At 38.3% G+C, this 18,523-nt stretch overlaps 2 protein-coding genes across 2 annotated transcripts; both read right to left on the reverse strand.

Moving 5' to 3' along the window:
- Positions 1-305: 305 nt before the first annotated feature.
- cxcl18b (chemokine (C-X-C motif) ligand 18b) lies at positions 306-1,863 on the reverse strand. The gene is made up of 4 exons (XM_061048444.1): positions 1,690-1,863; positions 1,360-1,474; positions 1,159-1,251; positions 306-799 (listed from the first exon to the last, which is right to left on the reverse strand). Exons 1-4 carry the CDS (start codon positions 1,763-1,765, stop codon positions 739-741), a joined length of 345 nt encoding a protein of 114 aa, XP_060904427.1. The 5' UTR covers positions 1,766-1,863; the 3' UTR covers positions 306-738.
- Positions 1,864-9,775: 7,912 nt separating this feature from the next.
- On the reverse strand, positions 9,776-13,056 carry si:ch73-6k14.2 (uncharacterized). Its single transcript, XM_061048457.1, has 2 exons — positions 12,826-13,056; positions 9,776-11,580 (listed from the first exon to the last, which is right to left on the reverse strand). Exons 1-2 carry the CDS (start codon positions 13,014-13,016, stop codon positions 11,181-11,183), a joined length of 591 nt encoding a protein of 196 aa, XP_060904440.1. The 5' UTR covers positions 13,017-13,056; the 3' UTR covers positions 9,776-11,180.
- Positions 13,057-18,523: the final 5,467 nt, after the last annotated feature.

Consider the following 18,523-nt stretch of genomic DNA (forward strand, 5'->3'; position numbering starts at 1 on the left):
CAGCCTGCAGCTGCTGCTGCCGCAAAACAGCTGTGGTCAGATTCTCTCATGAGCATCATTGAATTGTTATCATGCAAAGCGTCTGCCTCCCTGAGAAGAGTCTTCTATACGCTAATAATTAATTTGTCTCTCCCTGCAACAATGTCACTTCGGTGTCCTCAAGTGGCAGCTGCCTCTACTCGTTTTGCAGTTTAACTGGTTTAATCTAGAAGTGCCACATCTTTTTTATTAAAGACATTTCAATTTCTTTTTTTCTTTTTTTTAAAGAGAATTGAGATTTTAAAAGAAAACAGGCAGAAAGTATAGACTTGTATCAAAACCATATTTATTTGCTTGTATTCAACCATTTGTAAAAAATAAAAATTATTAAAAAAGCATACAATCTTACAATAAATAAAGTATCATAAATATTATTTCACTCAAGCAGAAAAATGTTGTGCATTTTTACAGTGGCTTTCTTACAGACTTGCTGTTATAATAGTCTACATGTTTATCTGTTGTCCATCCTCTAACTTGAATATAACTCTTTTCTTTTCCAGTCCTGCCTGCAATCTGTAAATTATTTCCTCTCCAACGGCTGTTCCCCCTCTCGCTGTCATTTCCCAATCCTCTGCAGTGCAGGAGTTCAGTGAAAGCTCTGCTCTCAGCATTCTCAGGCTCGTGGGCTCAGTCTTCATGTCACCTCCGGGACTCTGGTCCAGATAACTTTCCTCCCCAGTCAGGCCTCCCCTTGTGCTTTCACTCTGACTTTCTCTTTCTGTCAATGCACTCCCTCTTACGGCTCTTGTCTTTGTTTATCCTGAAAGAAGGAAGGAAGAAAAACTGGGATCAGGCCAGAGGACTAATAGGAAACATCTGTAGGTTTGTGCAACAGGACACATGTTAATGTGATTAGAATAGTTGAGCCAATGTCTGCTTATAAAACTCTTTTTATTTGCTGAAAGATTAGTTTCATTGACAGTGTGTATGTTGCAGAGTAAAGCTGTTGCACAGTTTGGACTCGTCAGTGATACTACATCCAAATGAAACAATTTAAAATGCGTCATCTCAGAAGAATTCCTTCAGAAACTGTTGCTCAAACACTTTGATCAAAAGAGCAGTTCATGCAAATATCATTTTTTAAAGTTAAAGGATGGTATAAAAAATATTATTATTTACTTTTCCCAGCATCTCAAGAAGGCCTTTGCCATCTTTCCCTCCGTATTCATACAGATTTTCTCCGTGGAGTTGCCTGTAATGTCCAGCGTTACACTGCAAAAATGAAAACAGTAGGAAATCAGAATCAAACTTCGACTCAGATGATGACAGCTGTATGTAAAAGACAAGATGCCAATATCTGCATTTCTATTTTAAACTTACATCAGTTCAGTTTTATCACATCCAGGTCGTCTTTCATGGACTTGGAAATCTGACATGTTGGCTCTGATGAACTTGATGAATTCGTGACAGTAGCAGCGGTCAGGAATGTCATGAGCTGCAGGAAAACGTTGAAACAGTTAATGAGTGAAGCTTCATCAATAAGCTCCAACAAGCACAAAGCACATCGATTTAAACTTGTTAAATACATGACACAGAAAGGTACAGTTTAATATGTGAATGCATCATTAATTGTCCATCTTTTGCAGTGTTTGTCATTAATTTAATCCTGCGAAATGCAACTTTAACCAATAGAACCTGTACGTAACTCACCTTGATAGAGCTCAATGCAAACTGCAGCCGCAATGACCAACAGGAGAGCGCAGCTTTTCTCTGACAACAAGGCCATGTTTTGTTATTTTTTCTTTGAGGAGACAAAAGTCCAGGAATCAGTGAAAGGAGAAAGTGCAAACTGGAGCAGGCTGAGGAGAGAGAGTGAAGAGCTGCTGAAAGCCCGCTCGCCTTTTATAGGCAGAACACAGAGTGGGCTTTCCCAGAGCCCATGCTCTTTCCCGTCAAGCCAAACCTGCACTGTGCTCAGGAATTTCCACACTGCGTGCTCTCACTGCTTCCCACAGGAAGAGAAAAGAAAGAGTAAATGATGCGCTAATTAAGTGAAAAATGACTCAACCACATACCAAGATGATTAATACTTGATGTGACAGTTTGCCCAGACATGTCTAGAGAAACAAGCCTACCATGAACTTTACTATCTGTCAGGAGTACAGTAGCAGCATTCTGACTTCAATGAATGTTCTTCTGACCGGAAGTGAGGCTTTAGGGGTGTCATATAGGTTTGCAAAAATGCATTGTGCAATTCTGATTAACAGCTATTACTGTAAAAAAATACAAAATTTAAAAGCAGGGAGTTTACTTTTTAAAGGCAATAAAAAGGCAATAAAAACACATAACACATCCAACCTTACAATGAAACTACAGTATTAGTAAAAGTGAATTACTCGACTTTTACACCATAAATAAAGTGAGTTATACTTATGACAGGTAGAGCTCATTTAATGTTTTGTCTAATCATTTCTCCACGAGCGCATTTTTCCCCATTTCTGATTATGTTGTACATCTCGGAGATACTTTGTGCCAATTTGTTGTGTTTTTTTTGGATTGATATTTAACATTTTAATCGTACCATACTAGATTTGAACTTGGTTGAACTCTCAGACGTTGGATTGAGCTTTCAGACAATCCAGCAAACCGTTTTTAAGATATACGTTGAAGATAAATGTGGATTTGCTTTCACATTAATTTCTAAGGCTTCATTTCTTATTTGTTGTTCATTATAACTGCAAGATTTTAAGCAGTGGAAACGGATGATCAAACTTCTGAAAATAACTTTTTGCATCCTGTTTTCTACAGCCATACATTCCTTCTGCATTTTAGCAGTTACTGGCAACCACAAAAACATGATGACACACTGAGGCATCACGGTGGGTAAGAGTGTGTGTGTGTGTGTGTGTGTGTGTGTGTGTGTGTGTGTGTGTGTGTGTGTGTGTGTGTGTGTGTGTCTGGATAGAAGTAGGCCAGCTGTCAGAAGACCAGCACCTGTTTTAAAGAACATACTGAAACACTCTCACTGTGGATAATGGTTTATCATGTGATGAATCTGCTCCTGTATTCTGGCATTGACAAGATTGTTTGCATAAAGTGTAAACAGGCTTTGACAAGTACCATCATTTTTATGACTGAACAACTCGCAGCATGTTAAGAGATCCCTTCATTGATACACCCTGCACACAGTGGATCCATTTCCCAATGTAACTGTCAGTCTCTCACGGATTGTTCTGCCAGGAGCTGGCATTTCAGCATTTTGCAGAAGACATTAGTTATTGAGAAAAGCAAAGGTGATAAAAGACTTGTGTTTTTTTCAGAGATGACACTCACCTTCCTGTTTTACACATTACAGTATTATTACATCAGACTATGTCAACTTTTATAAGGTTGTATGTATGATAGACAGAACACACCATCAGCAGCGTCCCCTATCTGTTTTCCAACATTTTCCTTCACTCATTGACTTAACGGCCTTGTTTTAATTTAGTTAGGTTTCAACAACGACTTCTAAAACTGGAACTTATCGGTCACAAGCTGTTTTGACAGGTGTACTTGTCACTGCTGTGTTAGCCCTATAACAGCCTCTCTGCCTTTACAAAGGCCCTATACTGTTTATGTGCATACTGCTTCTTGTGACAGTGCTGCATAAATTATTTATCTGCACAGCTGAGGCTCCAAACAGACACAGGGTCGGCAGGGCGGCCATCATGCAAATGCCTCGTCAAAATGAAAAAACAAGTATGTATCCGGCCTTATGCTACGTTCCATTTTGATCTCGGATGTCAGAAATTGCGAGTTGCCGGTCTGATATGTCATCAGGAACGCCCCCTGAAGTCGGAATTCCAACTTGGAAACTCTGCGAATCCTCCGTAGCCCGAGTTCAGATCCAATATGGCTGCTACGTGCATCGACAGTTTTAAGCTATAACTGTTGCGTTTATTAGCAGCTTAGTCGTCTTCTGGTGTAATTAAAACGAACACACCGATGGTATCGTGCAAGTTCTCTCTGTGGAGGTGTTGTCATGTTATTTTCGGTCAGAAACTATCACATAGTGTGTTGTTATCGTCTGGTATTCGCTAACAAAACAAAGGTACTCTTGGAGGCGTCCATGTTGCTTTTCCGACTTGCAACTGGAACGCAGTTATCTCGGGTGTGACATCATTCCCAGTTCTGAGGTAAATGGAACGCACTGACCTTTTCAAACACACACACACACACACGCACACACACACACATGATGGCCATGTAAGGCAACCAATCGGGAAATAACTCACGCCTTGAACCTGCATTCAGCAGCTCCACAGGTTCCACATGTTCTTCAATATAGAATGTTGCTCATTTTGTAAATTATGATCCCATTTATAGTAAAAATGTACCATAGTGGGGGGTATGGTTGTTATACTGTGTTTTACAAGTCTCAACAGCAAACTGTTCAATGGGATTGAGGTACAGATCAATGCTTATCTATATTCATAAGGTCCCTTTGGTTCCAAAATACCAAGGAGGCGATGGCCAAAATGGCTTCATAAGGGGTTTCACAAACCAACAACTTATGTTACGGTGGATGAATCGACTTCTTTTCTATTGTCTTTGCTCTAGACCTCCATATAAGCATAAACCACAGCATTATTGTGATGTGGAATTCATCAGTAAAACCCCATGCTGACCACACCAAGCACTATGTGGTCAGAGGTAAACCAGGCATGAAACTTTAGACAAGGGAGGCGGGCAGGGCATTGCTTTCCAGTCTAATGTGTGTTATTCTTTAAAACTAAACACTTCAACATGCTGGGAAATTATTTAATTATTCAACACTGCCTGGCAAAGAAGTGTCTTAAAGATCTCTGACTCAATTCTCTGTTAGCATATTTTTGTCTTCAATTTTATCTCTTCCAATTACATGTCTGACATCACTGAGTTAGCTTTCACATTTGAAGTTCGGTGGACTTGGCTCAATTAAGTGGTGCAACATTTTAATTCGGTTTCTGTTTGCTTTCAGACTGCACTATGTCAAGCTCATTAAAGCCTGTGATCAAATGTTGTGTACCCTAGCCAACCGCCAATCCCTGTTTTCAATTATATTTTTATCTTTCCTACTTTCTTTATCACAGGAGCTTTGAAGTGTATACATCCCTGGCAGTACAGTAACACAACAATCCTTACAGGGAATAGTTGCTGATAAGAAGGATTAAATAAACGAATACATAGACTTATTCCTCGTGAAATAATTGCCAGAGCAACAAACCCATTTTGTAACAAGGCCAGCAGCATACTGTATGTATGAGACTGGGAGTTTCAGGGGCTGACACAAGCTTATTTCTCCATCTGGGTTTTCACCTGTAAACATAAAAGAGGTGGGTCAACACATTCTTGGCATGGACAATCATCTTAGGTCAACAGATCATAGCATTTTACATTTTTATTTCCTCTCTTGTCGCACAACAAACCAGAAGAGGTCTCTGACCTGACAAACTCTCTGCTTGACCAAAGAAGCCAGAGTCAAAAATAACAATCAGAAGAAGCCAGGAGGTTTGTTCAGTCTGCACAGCAGCTTCCTGCAGCTGAGCAGAGTTTTTTTTTGATTGCAGCACAAAAACAAATTAGATAAAGCTATTTTTTTTGCACTGTGACACACTGCTTCCTCATTAGTTGTGTCTATCTGCTTTAATTATTTGGCTCCGTCATCACTTATGTTGTTTAACTTTCTCAGTCATATAAAGTATAAAATAAATCTCATTCTGCAAGTTACTTGCAGCTTTTTTTTCATGAACAAGTTTATTTCAAATTTGATATGACTTTATAAGACATATTACAGGCCAGCAGTAGACACAAATACACATTTAAATTGTATGTTTCCAACACATTACCAACACCCAGTGTGGCAAAACTTCAATGACAAGATTGTAGTTAAGATGTTTATGTAAAAGGGAATACGAGGTATTTTAACCCTAAAATTTGAAAAAATGTATTAAAGCTCTGAATAGACCAAATAAATAATGGTAACTGGTAAAATAATAATAACCCTTTGGTTTGTCTACTCCCTTTTTAGTGTGTTCGTTAGGAATGCGGTCATCCTATTGTTTGATTTGTGTAGCTTGAAGTGACCATATTTGGATGAGAAGGTGGAGTTGGTCAACAGTGATGGGTGGTGTCAAGTATTCAAATCTAAACAGTCAGTGCTCCAGACTTAGTCAATAGCTTGCTAATGAGCTTGTTTACCATTTTATTTACCAGAGAAAATAGTTGGAAGATTGAAAATACATATTACCAGGGTTAAACTTAATGAAAAAAATAGACTAAAGAATGAGATAGTCTATTAATACAATTAACTGCAGACTAAGAATGAGAGGATAAGCTCATTTATTGGAAATGGTAAGGATTTGTGCTGCAGGTGCCAGTTAGGTTTCAAGCCTAACAATACAATACAGTTGACTCACAAGTTTTGTGAGTCAACTGTACAAAGGTCCTAATTAGCAAATCCACACTCCGTACTGAACTGTGGCGTTTCAGAAAGGGCCAGACACTAAACACAAGGGCAATCAAACACAGGTGAGACAAACGACACAGGTGAAGACAATGAGGGTAATCAAAACGGAGGGAAACACACCATAGATATGATACACAGGGGGTTAAAACTACAACATACAACAATCAGGAAACAAAGACACACAGAGAACCCAAGAAGGTAACAATACACACTAAGAGAAACACAAGGATAAGAAATGACAAAACAGGAAACACTAAAGACTAAACTCGGAAACACTAGCATGCAAGGGAAACAAGCAACACTAGCCTAGACAATTACCAAGGCAGAAAATGACAACTAAGCAACACTAGGGAAGAATGAGAAATGAAAACACGGAAATCTAAACACTGAAATACCCAAAATACAAAACTAAACCAGACAGGACAACAACCCCACTTCAAAAATACTGAACTATCCCTTTAATGTAATTTAAATGGGTGAGTTATATAGATTTTTACAGCCCGTGTTGTCAAGAATAGTGGTCTGGAGTCTGGAGCCTAATGGAGAGTATCTTGCTTTTTTTTTTTCTTGTCTCTTAAGAAGTGGCTACATGATGAACTGCATGTTTAGCATTTATGCACAAGCTTAACGTATAAGCCCAAGAAGTAGCCAAATATAATTCACAAAAGACATCCTCAATTATTTGTCATATTTTGTCGATAAGGAAAGTAAAAACTTTCATCAGATAACCCCGCACCTACTTTATCTGTTCAATCAATACGCACTGCAGGCTTTCTCTTCGACCTGGAACAAACATGTCAAATCTCAGTTGATAAGCTAAACAAAGTGTCCATATCATGGCCTGATGCCACCTTCACTGTGAAAAAATGTAAACTCAAGCTGAACGCTGCCAAGTGAAGGCAGTAATCCAAACAGTAATGCACCACATACAAAGTGAAGCAGATCTCTGACTCTGAAAAACACCCACTGAGAATACAGCATGGACATAATAATAATAAGTACACCAGCCCACACAAACACAGCTGCCCACACAAACACATAAACTCAAGTCAAATTGCTACTTTAATTGATGTCGTTTACACACTTTTTATACAGTTGAAGCAGACACACAAAATAACGTGTTAATTAACAAGAGTCTCGGGAGCTGGCAGGCAGATTTGTTACCTTTGGACAGAGTGCGTCTAAAAGTTCTCCAACAGTATTTGTGCAAAGCCAACATTCCAAAGGCTCCATTTTCAACACTGAACATGTTTTGAGAGCAGTGTCCGTCTACCTCTACACAACAAACTGAATACTCTGAATTTTCTGCTATTTTGAAAGATGTCATCGGTCAGCCCTGTCTACTAAACATTACTAGTCAATGTCATGCAATCCAAAACGTTTCATTATAAAATACTACGTGATGGCCTATATATGTGTAGATCAGTATTGTGAATGCTTTGTTGTTGTTTATAAATATATACCTTTTATACAAGGTTTCAGATAATATCATTTAAGGTTTTTATGAGTTGTGCATCGTTTGTCCTATGGCTTCAGTCAATCCATTTCTTTCCTGGGTATAGTTAAAATTGTTGCATTGTTGGGTCTAATCGATCAGCAGACAGACGATATCAGACTATAATATGCAGCTGCAAAGCCCACTGTTTCAGTTAAGAGCTGGTGGAGACCAAAGATTGAACCAAAATAAATAAGTGTTGGATTTATGACCAAATATCGACTCAAAATAATGCTTGTGAAATTTTGTCTGTTTAAAAAAATAAGCCACTGTTATCTAGCATGTTGTTATATCAGTGTTGTGTTTACAGGATAGACTGAGTTTACTTTTTGAAGCTGAAAGTTCCATGTTTTGTCCATTGCCATCTTGGTGTTTTGGAGAAGAGGTGAACCTATTTTCACACAAAAAAGGAGAGTTGGTGAAAGAGCAAGGGGTTAGCTTACCTACCAACTGTAGGACTAGTTTGCTATTTATGGAAAAAATAAACCATCAACCCCTGAGAGTGTCTTTGAAGCGACTTATCAATCATAGGTAGACATGTTCATCTGCTTTATTGTCCATTTGAGTCTAAATTGGAGGATAATTTACCAAATGAACATAATTCTGAGTTAAGGAAGACCTAATACAAACGTTTGGGACAGATGGATAGATAGATATACTTTATTGTTTGTCCCAACAGAGACAGAAATTCTCCTTTGACAAGTTGCCCTGAATCAGCCAAAACAAGGTTTATCTGTAAGACTTAGCTTCATGTGTTGCTTTTTGAAACCCTAGAAACAGAACTCTTTCTTACTCTGCAGTAAAGAGATGGTTTGGTAGATGAAGTGCAGCACTGTGAATTAAACAAACTGCAACTGTTTTGGTTTCATTATGACACATTAAGTCAGCCGTAGCAAACTTAAGCTTTCTGCTCTCTCTTTGAAAACAGTGCATGTCTACACTTCTATCTTTTTGTTATTGTAATTCAGGCACGTGATATGCAGTTTTATTTTACATCTGTTATGTTGATATTATTACCTCAAAACTGAGATCGTGCTGTGTCTTTTGACACAAAGCTCTGATTGCTTCACTGCAGCTGCCTTTCATATTGAACACTGCACTTCAGAGTGTTTACAGAGCTCAGCTTTGGACTTTATAACCGAACTTTGAATCAACAAATCTGTTTAATGTCACTACTTTGAGTGAATAATATTGCCGAGGAACTCTTGCAATAACTCACATTTCTCTCCTAGTTTAACGAGTTTAGGTTGAAAAGATGATATCTGCACCTAAGCTTCATGTGGATTTCATTAAATGTTAAGGCATGTTGTCAAGAGACATATTGCTGAAGCAGCACCTACAGCTCTCTTCTCTGGATGCCATAAACTTACCATTTCTATGTGCGTCAGGTCATTCCTTTGGAATATCATGTTACATTTAAGGTTTCTTGGGTGAAAAATCATAATTCCCAGGAACACTTCTTGTCGGTTATGACGTGTGCAGTGTTTCACAATGTGAAAGAGCAGTTCAGTATCAGTCACACTAAGACATGGAGGCTTGTTCTGGTGAAAACTCTCCGGGGAGGCCGACTCAGCTCCCTCCTCCCCTCACCACATGTTTGTTAGACTAACTCAGCCGATTCTTGCCAAGACCCAGCTGGAGACACTTTCCACATGGTCACAGAGCTTCAGGGAAAAAGAAACTTAAAGTAGATGGCTGAACACAAAGCGAAGCCTCAAAAGATAATGAACAAAGAGAAGTGTTTGGAGAGAGAAAAGGATGTTTGCATGTTAAAGAACAAAGTCACTGTTGAAACTGTTTATCTGACAAATGTTTTATTTACTTTGTGCAAAAAAATCTTTCAAGATTTACAGAGAGTGCAATTTTGCAATGAGTACCATATGCATATATACTGTTTGCTTAAGCTCTATACCTGTACTGTGCAGGTGTACTGTATATGATTAGCCAGTTTAGGCTGACAAGCTATTAGTGGGGTAAATTAATATAATACTCCTCGTCCTCATAGTGCAGTGATTTTGTGATAAAGGCTAAATGAGTTGAGTTGCAACATTGGTTGAGGGATGATCATACGAGTGCAACTACAGGAGGTAGGTGTGTAGGAATTGTCCCAGAATGCACTTGTCCAAACAGATTCACAGACATGCACAGATTCACCTCTGCATGCTCTGCTGGCGTTTGTTGTTTTTTGATATGTAGTTGCAGTCTGGTGGTGTCACATGGAGCGTGCAAAAGTTTACTTCCAATGTTGGTCCAGTGGAGTCAAGGAAACCCTGGGGTTAAAACCTTAAGATGATTTCTAGTTATGATACGTTAGTTCCATAAAGTGCAAGTATAATTCAACATCTAACCAGGCATATTTATTACTGTTACCTGACCAAGCTGAAGTATTTGAGCAGTTGGAAAAGCAAGCCTGTTGACCTAGAAAATGTATTTTATTTGCCTTCATTTTCAAGAGACAACTGTAAGACAAGAGAAATAGTTCAGGGAAAAATAAATGAAGAAGGCCCAGGTTTTAGGTCTAATCTGCTCTACTTTGTTAAGGCCTTATTCAGGGCGAAGGTAAACTCTGCATCGCATAAATACTTCATTTTTTTTATCTAAAGATGTTTTTGGGTCCATTTTTTCCTTTATTGGACAGGACAGCTGACGAGAGACAGGAAATGTTGGGAGGAGAGAAAGGGGGTTTGACATGCAGCAAAGGGACGAGTTCAGATTCGAACCCATGGCCACTGCGACGAGGACTATAGCCTCTGTACATGGGGCATGCGACATAACCGCTAGGCAATTTGGCACCCCAATAATTACTTTTTATCATAATTATTTATTTAATGTTTTATTATAAATTTACCATTTTTGACCCAACCCCCACAGGAGAGTCTGGTGGCAAAATCAGGAGGTTCCAAGTTCCTTAAGCTTAAAAAAAAAAAAGTCACATTATGAGTATGTTAGGGCCAACCCTAGTGTGCCTCTGCTTGTTTGTTAGTGCTTCCAGGTGGTATATGCATCCCCGTTTCACATTTTTTCTCATATTTTGCAGATATATGTTGTCGTTATTTAGCACTTGAGGGAATATATCACACTTCAGAAAGTGTCTGTACTCAATTACTTCTCAAACGTAACTATTCCACATTGAGCAGGTGTCGAAGCTTGCTTCAGGGATCAGTTATCCAGTTGTTAAATGTATTCGTCTACCTCAGAGTTCATTCCTCCTCAGGCTTACACTAGGCCCGCGAACACGGATTGTGCAACTATTTTGTCCAGCAGGTTCTGGTTAGGACGCAGAGATGTGTCACAGGTTGATTGGTCTATTAGGATAAGTGATACATCTGACAATTCGACTGGGGTCCAGGGAGCGTGGGTCACCTTGGGATGTAAATATACAGGTTGAGCCACAGGTGGAACTCTGGGGCAAGTGCGTACCATCCAGCGGCGGTGACCTCTGAGGGGCCCATGAAGGGGGTACGGGGCCGGCTGGGAGAGCTCTTTGATGGAGTCCACATACTCCTCCATGGTGTGCAAGGAACAGTCCAGGTCTGCGTCCTCTGTGTCGCTCTCCTGCATTTCGTTGATGGTGGGAAGTCTGTCCACCGTGGAGAGTAGGCATCTGGCCTTCATCCTGCAGACAAAGACATGACCTTTAATGTTGCTATGGTTATTCTGTGATGTGAACAATAAAGGTGGCTCCCTGTGATTATCAAAAGGATATCCTGTGATCGTGTGAGCCATTTCCTCATTGAGACTACAGCAGGAAAAGCATAATCAACCAGGTGTTTATCAGTGAAGCTGTAATGTGATAATTGAACTTGAAGGACTTTATATTCCTTAAATTTTCTCTTAAATGTATTTTTACCAGAGGAGAAGGCGGCAACCCCTACACAGCCATTTTGCTTTGACCCTTAGTTTGCTTTTTTGAAAAATGGACAGAGGTTAGAAGGCAGAAAAGTTTCAAGACCGATGCAGAGCCGATTAAATACGGAAGCTTCAGTGTCCGTGACTTGGCAACCTGCGTGCACATCGACTCTGGGGAAGAGGGGGCGGGGGGAGACATCTCTCCAATGTTTTGAATTTGGACTGCAGTACCAATTTCAAACACTAGGTGTCAGAGATACATATTAGTCCTTTAAAGTCGTATGTTTTATTCTGTTGTTCAATCAACCACCTCTGACCAAAACCCCAAAACTGTTACAATTTCTATACTTTTTCACTTATAAAGGTTGACAACTAACTTTAAACACAATGAAACTATTAAGTTGTTGTATTTTCATCTTCCTGGTGTCGTAAATTTTCTACACGGTCCATAAATTCAATATGAATTTCTTAATTTTTTTAAGCTTACCAAAACATATTTTTAAACCAAAATTTGGGCTGAGTCTTAAATCCTGACAGGATGTCACCAACCTTAATATATATCATGTAGGGAAGTTTTCCATGGAGAGTTCTCTAAATATCAAGAATTGCATGTTAAGTTCTTACTTCATTTGTTATGTTTAAAATATTTTATTTTCCAAACCCCATTAACAGATAACAAGGTTTGAGAATACATATTCATATACATTATTACTCACCAGTAAAAATAATAAATAGACTTTGCTTACCAAAAATGAGGCTCTAAATATATTTGCTAAGCTGTCCTCATGCTGCAATTTGGTTTTGAGGTTATATCTTGTTTTAGAAATGCTGTGCCTTAAAACTCTTTAAATTAGAGAAAAATACACTTGTGCATTTTGCGTCTTGCAATTTTAACAACTCGAAGAGCCCAAAATATCAATAAAGGAAATTGTTCGTTTGCTAAGGTCCTGTTTTGGAACCTGTTACGATGTAATTGAGGCCCATTCTACTTAAGTTTCCAATAAACACTCACCTAGAAATGTCTCTGCGATTCGTCCTGATGACAGTTCTTCTTATGACAGAAACCCCTTCTCTGTGTCTTTCTGTCCTGCCTGCCAATGTTGCCTTCTTTCTATTCTCACCTGGGATATACCAGCAGTCTGTGGGAGTCAGCTGTGCTTTTGCTGAAGTGCTCAGCATGTACTGAACATGTTGCGACGACATAGAGGTGTGAACGCTGTTGGAGGATAAGCCCAACCGGGAAGCTTTTATAATGCATTAGGTAGACTAGGCTGACAAAGCCAATTATAGCCCTGAGAGCAAAGAGAGAACGCTGTGCTATAACACATGAAGTGGGTTGGGATGTACAACAGGAGGGAAACAGGACGGTCAGGGGGTAACTGTGACAGTGAATGACTTAATGTCGATGAGCCAATGTCGTTATCTAGACAGCTTGTGGCTGCAGGAGTTTCAGCAGGAACTCTGCGTGTATTGATTGGTTGAGTTTGTGGTTAAAAACATCAATCTTTGAATTTTCGTCAGTTTTAAACGGATGTACAGTCTTTTAAACTGTTCTGCCTCATTTACAGCTTAACCTGCAGCATCCTCTGTGTTTAAGGGTTATTAAACCACCAACAGAATGCAAATTCAGTGAAACGATACCTCAGAGATGATATGGAATGAAGAAAAGTAAAATGCTTGGCATAATGTAATAATAAATGTTGTTTTTTTGATAACTGGATATCTGTGGTTAGGTTTTTTTTTTTTTTTTTTAAAAGAAGGACAAACAGCAAATGGCAGAGAAGATTTGGCAAGTTTTTCATGGGTGCAAGCCACATACTCAGCTCTGCTGCTTATCCCACAAATGCATGTTCCTTACAAATGTGGCACCATTTAAAAGGGAACTAAATATGCTTTCCAATAGTATAAGCTTTATTGCCAAGAAGCATCGTTACAACAAAGAAATAATCTACCAAAAACAAATTTCCTTACTTTTTGTGCGATGTTTATTTGGGTGTAAACATTAAGCTGACAAAGAAAGTCAAAAACTGCAGTTCATTTATTGGCCACTTGAGGCTTTCTTCAAAGGTGGGTCAAGCTCTAGTAGGCCCCATATTAAAATGTCAAACTATACAGCAGAACTAAACATACAGCCTGATAAATGTTTTGGTCTTTATATCTAATTTCTGTATTTACAACAACTGCACTTTTGGATTATTTAATTAGCGTTAATTATTAAGGCTTAAAGTTATCCATAAAGTTTTTGGTGATTATATGGGATTTTATAGGAAAATAGGGACATAAAATATGGCTTGATGTGTTGTTTAGTATACTAGCAGACAGTACGACCAGATTTGGGTGTATGATATTCTTCTTTTATATTGATGCACAAAGTAAGCCTTTATGTGCAGTTGTCTGTGTCTTTGTTAAGATTACTTTGCTTCTCAACTTGTTCAGTGTTTGATGTGTATTTAGGGTTCAGAGGGTGGGTCCTTCAGGGACCTGTGAGACACAAAGCAAGTAACTGCTCCGGAATTTAAGAAGGCATATTGTGCAATGTCCTGAGTCAGGATTTTTGAAAGATAAAACCCAAACGTTGGGGGTAGTGGGTTTTAAAAGCTGCTTAATCAGCATTGTTTAGGCTACAATACATCAGCCTGCTTTCTAAATATCCTTTTTCAATTTTGTTAAGAGGACAAACTGTTACTTTTTAATATGTGTTTTGGAATAAATCAGATTTAGTCAGAAGTCTTACAGTCTGTAATTGTTCCAGCAAAACCTGAAAAAAACTTTGTCTGTCAAAGTCTTAACTAGAACTTATCATTGTAACTAAAACTTTTGCACTTTGCCAGTGCAGCTGCTGAATGACATTGCATTTTGTTTAGCAAAAGTTGAGCTTGTTTAGATTCTTTTGTGGGAAACCATTCAATTGTTTTTTCCATTTAGCCAGAAACCCCTGCATTGGCTCATGCCAAGTGATTACCACTGCCACACAATACCAGTGCCTTAGATACACTATGCTGTCCTTTAAAATAATTTACAGAACATTTTCAGTTTTAAAAAAAAAAAACTTTTGTTAAGTCTTGAATGAAGAATGTGACACACCTCAAACCCCCCTCCAGTCGTGTTTGCACAAAAGAGTGAAGCGGCAGACGAAATTGTCGCTAGCTCAAGCTGCAGTTGACTGTGGCCTGCAATGTTTTGTTAGCATATTAATGTTAGCACACCTTAGTTAGCTCGTAGCCTAACATTGCGTGTATATTTACACAGAATGGCCGTGATCTAAAAACACTTACATGACATTAAAATAAGTAATCAGTATGTTATTCTTCTTTTCTCTAGTCCTTTACTAAAACCGCTTTTTATACACAAGGGGAGGAGCCTGCTGTCCCGTCCATGTAAACATGATGTAAACACAGCTCAGACAACAACACAGCCAGCGGGACTCATGCATCTCACTTTTTGTAGACAGTCATAACTCAGAGAGATATTTGCATAGGATATACTTGATTTCTGCTATATTTATGTGTAAATCACATACAATCTCCCTGTAAATACAGGACAGAAAACATTTCATGTCAGACTTAGAAAATGTAACATTCTGCTCCATAATTTATGTTTTCCACTAATCCTTTTCAGCACACCAGCTCTGTCCCTACAAGTGATCTTTTCATTCCATTGTCACTGGACAAATTCCTTTGTTAGCCTTCATCTGCAGTGTTATTATAAATCCCTTTAAACCTGTCTCTTTTGGGAGATTTGTTGTTGTTGTTGCTATTTTCCTTCATATCCTCTCGTAGACTGTTTCATAAGTAAGCGTTGTTGTTTTTTTTGTTTTTTTTCATCTGTTCTTAACTGCAAAAATCCAAAATCCAATTGTATAATCTCATGCAAACTCTAGGAAGAAAAGCAATCCAACCCTTGTGTTTGAAAAATGTTGAAATAATAAAAGTACAATTGTACAAAAGTAAAGATGGATGTAATATACAGATAAATGAGTTTGTCAGAGACAAGAGACATTCATACAAATGGGGGACTGCACTAATGCTAAATGTAAGATGGAGACAGCTAAAACGGGACTTCAGGTAAAAAAGAGACAGATAATGTTGGAGCATCACAGCTCTTTCATTTATTTCTACCAATCACACTGACTGATCTTGCATTGTTGCTATGACACTAACTGACAATCAACAATAATTTGTATTGGTGTGAGGTTGCTGACGTGAAATAGGGAAATTGTACAGAATGTAAGCGGCATAGAAATACTGATTCATTATAATAAGAGGTATAGAGAAAATATGAATACGTTGAACAACAAACACATGTTCATGATTATTTATTTGAAATTGTCTTTTAAATAAAAAAGGGTCAACTCTAAAAATACTTTTTGTGTCAAAGTAATTTCATACTCTGGCCCATTTTGCCTGAACCATTTAGGTAAAGTTAGCCACAATTTTCAGCTAAACTGGTCTGCATTATTATCAAAGGGAAATGTTGGTTGAAAAACACGTTTATGGGTGTACATAAATTATGTATCAATGCAAAATCTGAGAAATATGTTATTTAATGTGTGAAGCTTTTCTAATTGTTTTGCACAATGGTATAATGTCAATAAAGGCTGTCTATTCTATTTATATTATTTTCTATGAGGCAGGAGGACAGGCAGAGAAGAGAGAGAGGAAGAAGAGATAAAGAGAGGAGCATTTTTACAATACAACCAGTGGAGAAAGGACTGAGAAAAAGTGCATTAGCAGCAAAGTTGCTGACTGTCATTTTTTGTGTTTGGAGTCAAAAATGTTGAATTGTAAAGAAGAAATATTTGAGACATGTTTGACACATGCATATTCAGTCACACACAACAGAAGCAGACACCAACAAAAAGAAACAGTTACAACATGAACAGCTCATTTACAAATATATTGTTCAGTGAAAAATGAGTTTACTTGTATATTAAATAATATTTTAAGAAAATAACTTCATCTAAAAGATTTCATGTGAATTCAATATCGTCCCATTTTACCTGAACAGTGTGGCGTCGTGGACATGCTGATACTCTTGCTCTCATAATCAACAATTACAAAACATGTTTTTTAATTAATTACATTTTTCTATTTCAGAGTACATTATTTACTTACCTGTGACGTGTGCAACATTGTACCTCTTACTGGAATGCAAGTTGTTGTTTGTAGCTGTGGATGTCTGTATGTTTGAGCACTTTAAGGTGAAGCATTTCAAATTTCATTGTACAATTCCAGAATGACGATAAAGGCTTTCTATTCTATTCAAGAAATGTAATGTTTTTTTAACATGTGATTATTAGAGAAAAGTGACCTTTATTTAAGGTATTTTGAATATGTAGGCCAGTCGAAGAGATACAGGAAGTGTTGGGAGGAGAGAGTGGGGAGGGTTATCGAACCAATGGCCGCTGCGATGAGGACTAAGCCTTTGTGGGGCGCCATCATAATCACTAGGCTATTGGCGCCCCACCATTTATAATAACATCATACGATCTTGTGCATAGCTTATTTGATGGTCAACTAGACTGTTTACCAAAAACTGGCCCATTTTAGATGACTCCACCACACTTGTAGTGACTTCTTTTATTAACATCCAGTCCTATACAAATGTGAAAAACTCCCCCTAAAGAGATTTACTGACTTTTTCAAGACTTGACCTTTGCATATGACCATCAGTCATAACCTCGCAGGAAATGGGATATTGTCGAAGATGTTACAGTAAAATACATTCCAGCCATATTTGCATTGGATCCCAGGAAAATTGACTCACTTCTTGGCTGCAGAACACTGTGCAGAGGAACTGAGGCAATGTCGTAAACATCATCCTCTGCTCATCCCTGGTCTCTACATCTGATGTATGTCTCCATGCTTTCTCTTACAGTTCCAGGAAAACATTTAAATCAGGGACTTCTTCCTGAAATTATATGACCTGTATGGGAAAATTCAACAGCACACTGTGAAATTAAGTCAGTACATTAGACACCAGTCGTCAGTGTGGCTTTAATTGAACAGTTTGACTGTGAAATGAGAACTTCTGAGGGTTCAGGACATTCCAGCTCCTCTCTTTATAACTCTCACTTCTCTGTTCAAAGTCAAATTTAGTGTGAAAATGTATCCCAGTCATTAATGCAATAACGCTAATATATACAATATTCCTCCTCTTGAAAATGTGATTTTTATCGGGACACAGTAAGCTTTTAATGAAAATAAATGGCATACATTTGCATGAACATTGGTCTCTCTGTCTGCAGCGGCTCCTCACTCTCCTCAGTTAGACTGTTACCTCAGACGCTGCTCCGCTGAGAGCAGACCTCAGTCACGAGGCTAAGTATGAAATGGAGTGCACTAAGCCTGCATGCTAATGTGCTATTTGAGGTGCATTTCTTTGTCAACAGAGCCCGACATAAACCCTGAGATTAAGGCCAGAGCTGAAAATAGATGCTGCATGAGATTAAGAATAGATTGTGGGGCTCAGGTGTGGCAGTCTCATGGATATTTAGAAACACTGAGATGAGCTTAGTCCAGCATGTCACCTGATCCAGACAAAGTCCTCCTTAAGATCTTGTTAATCATGTTAAAGCTTCACCAATAATTCAGTCTGTTTTGTTCTGTTAGTTGGGTAAATAGGTAAACGTTAAAATTGAATGTGACTTCATCTGGTAAATTCATGTAACAACTGAAATAAATGTTAATGTATCTTAATGTTGATATTTT

The sequence above is a fragment of the Labrus mixtus genome, chromosome 2 (assembly GCF_963584025.1).
Source record: "Labrus mixtus chromosome 2, fLabMix1.1, whole genome shotgun sequence".
Classification (NCBI taxonomy): Eukaryota; Metazoa; Chordata; class Actinopteri; order Labriformes; family Labridae; genus Labrus; species Labrus mixtus.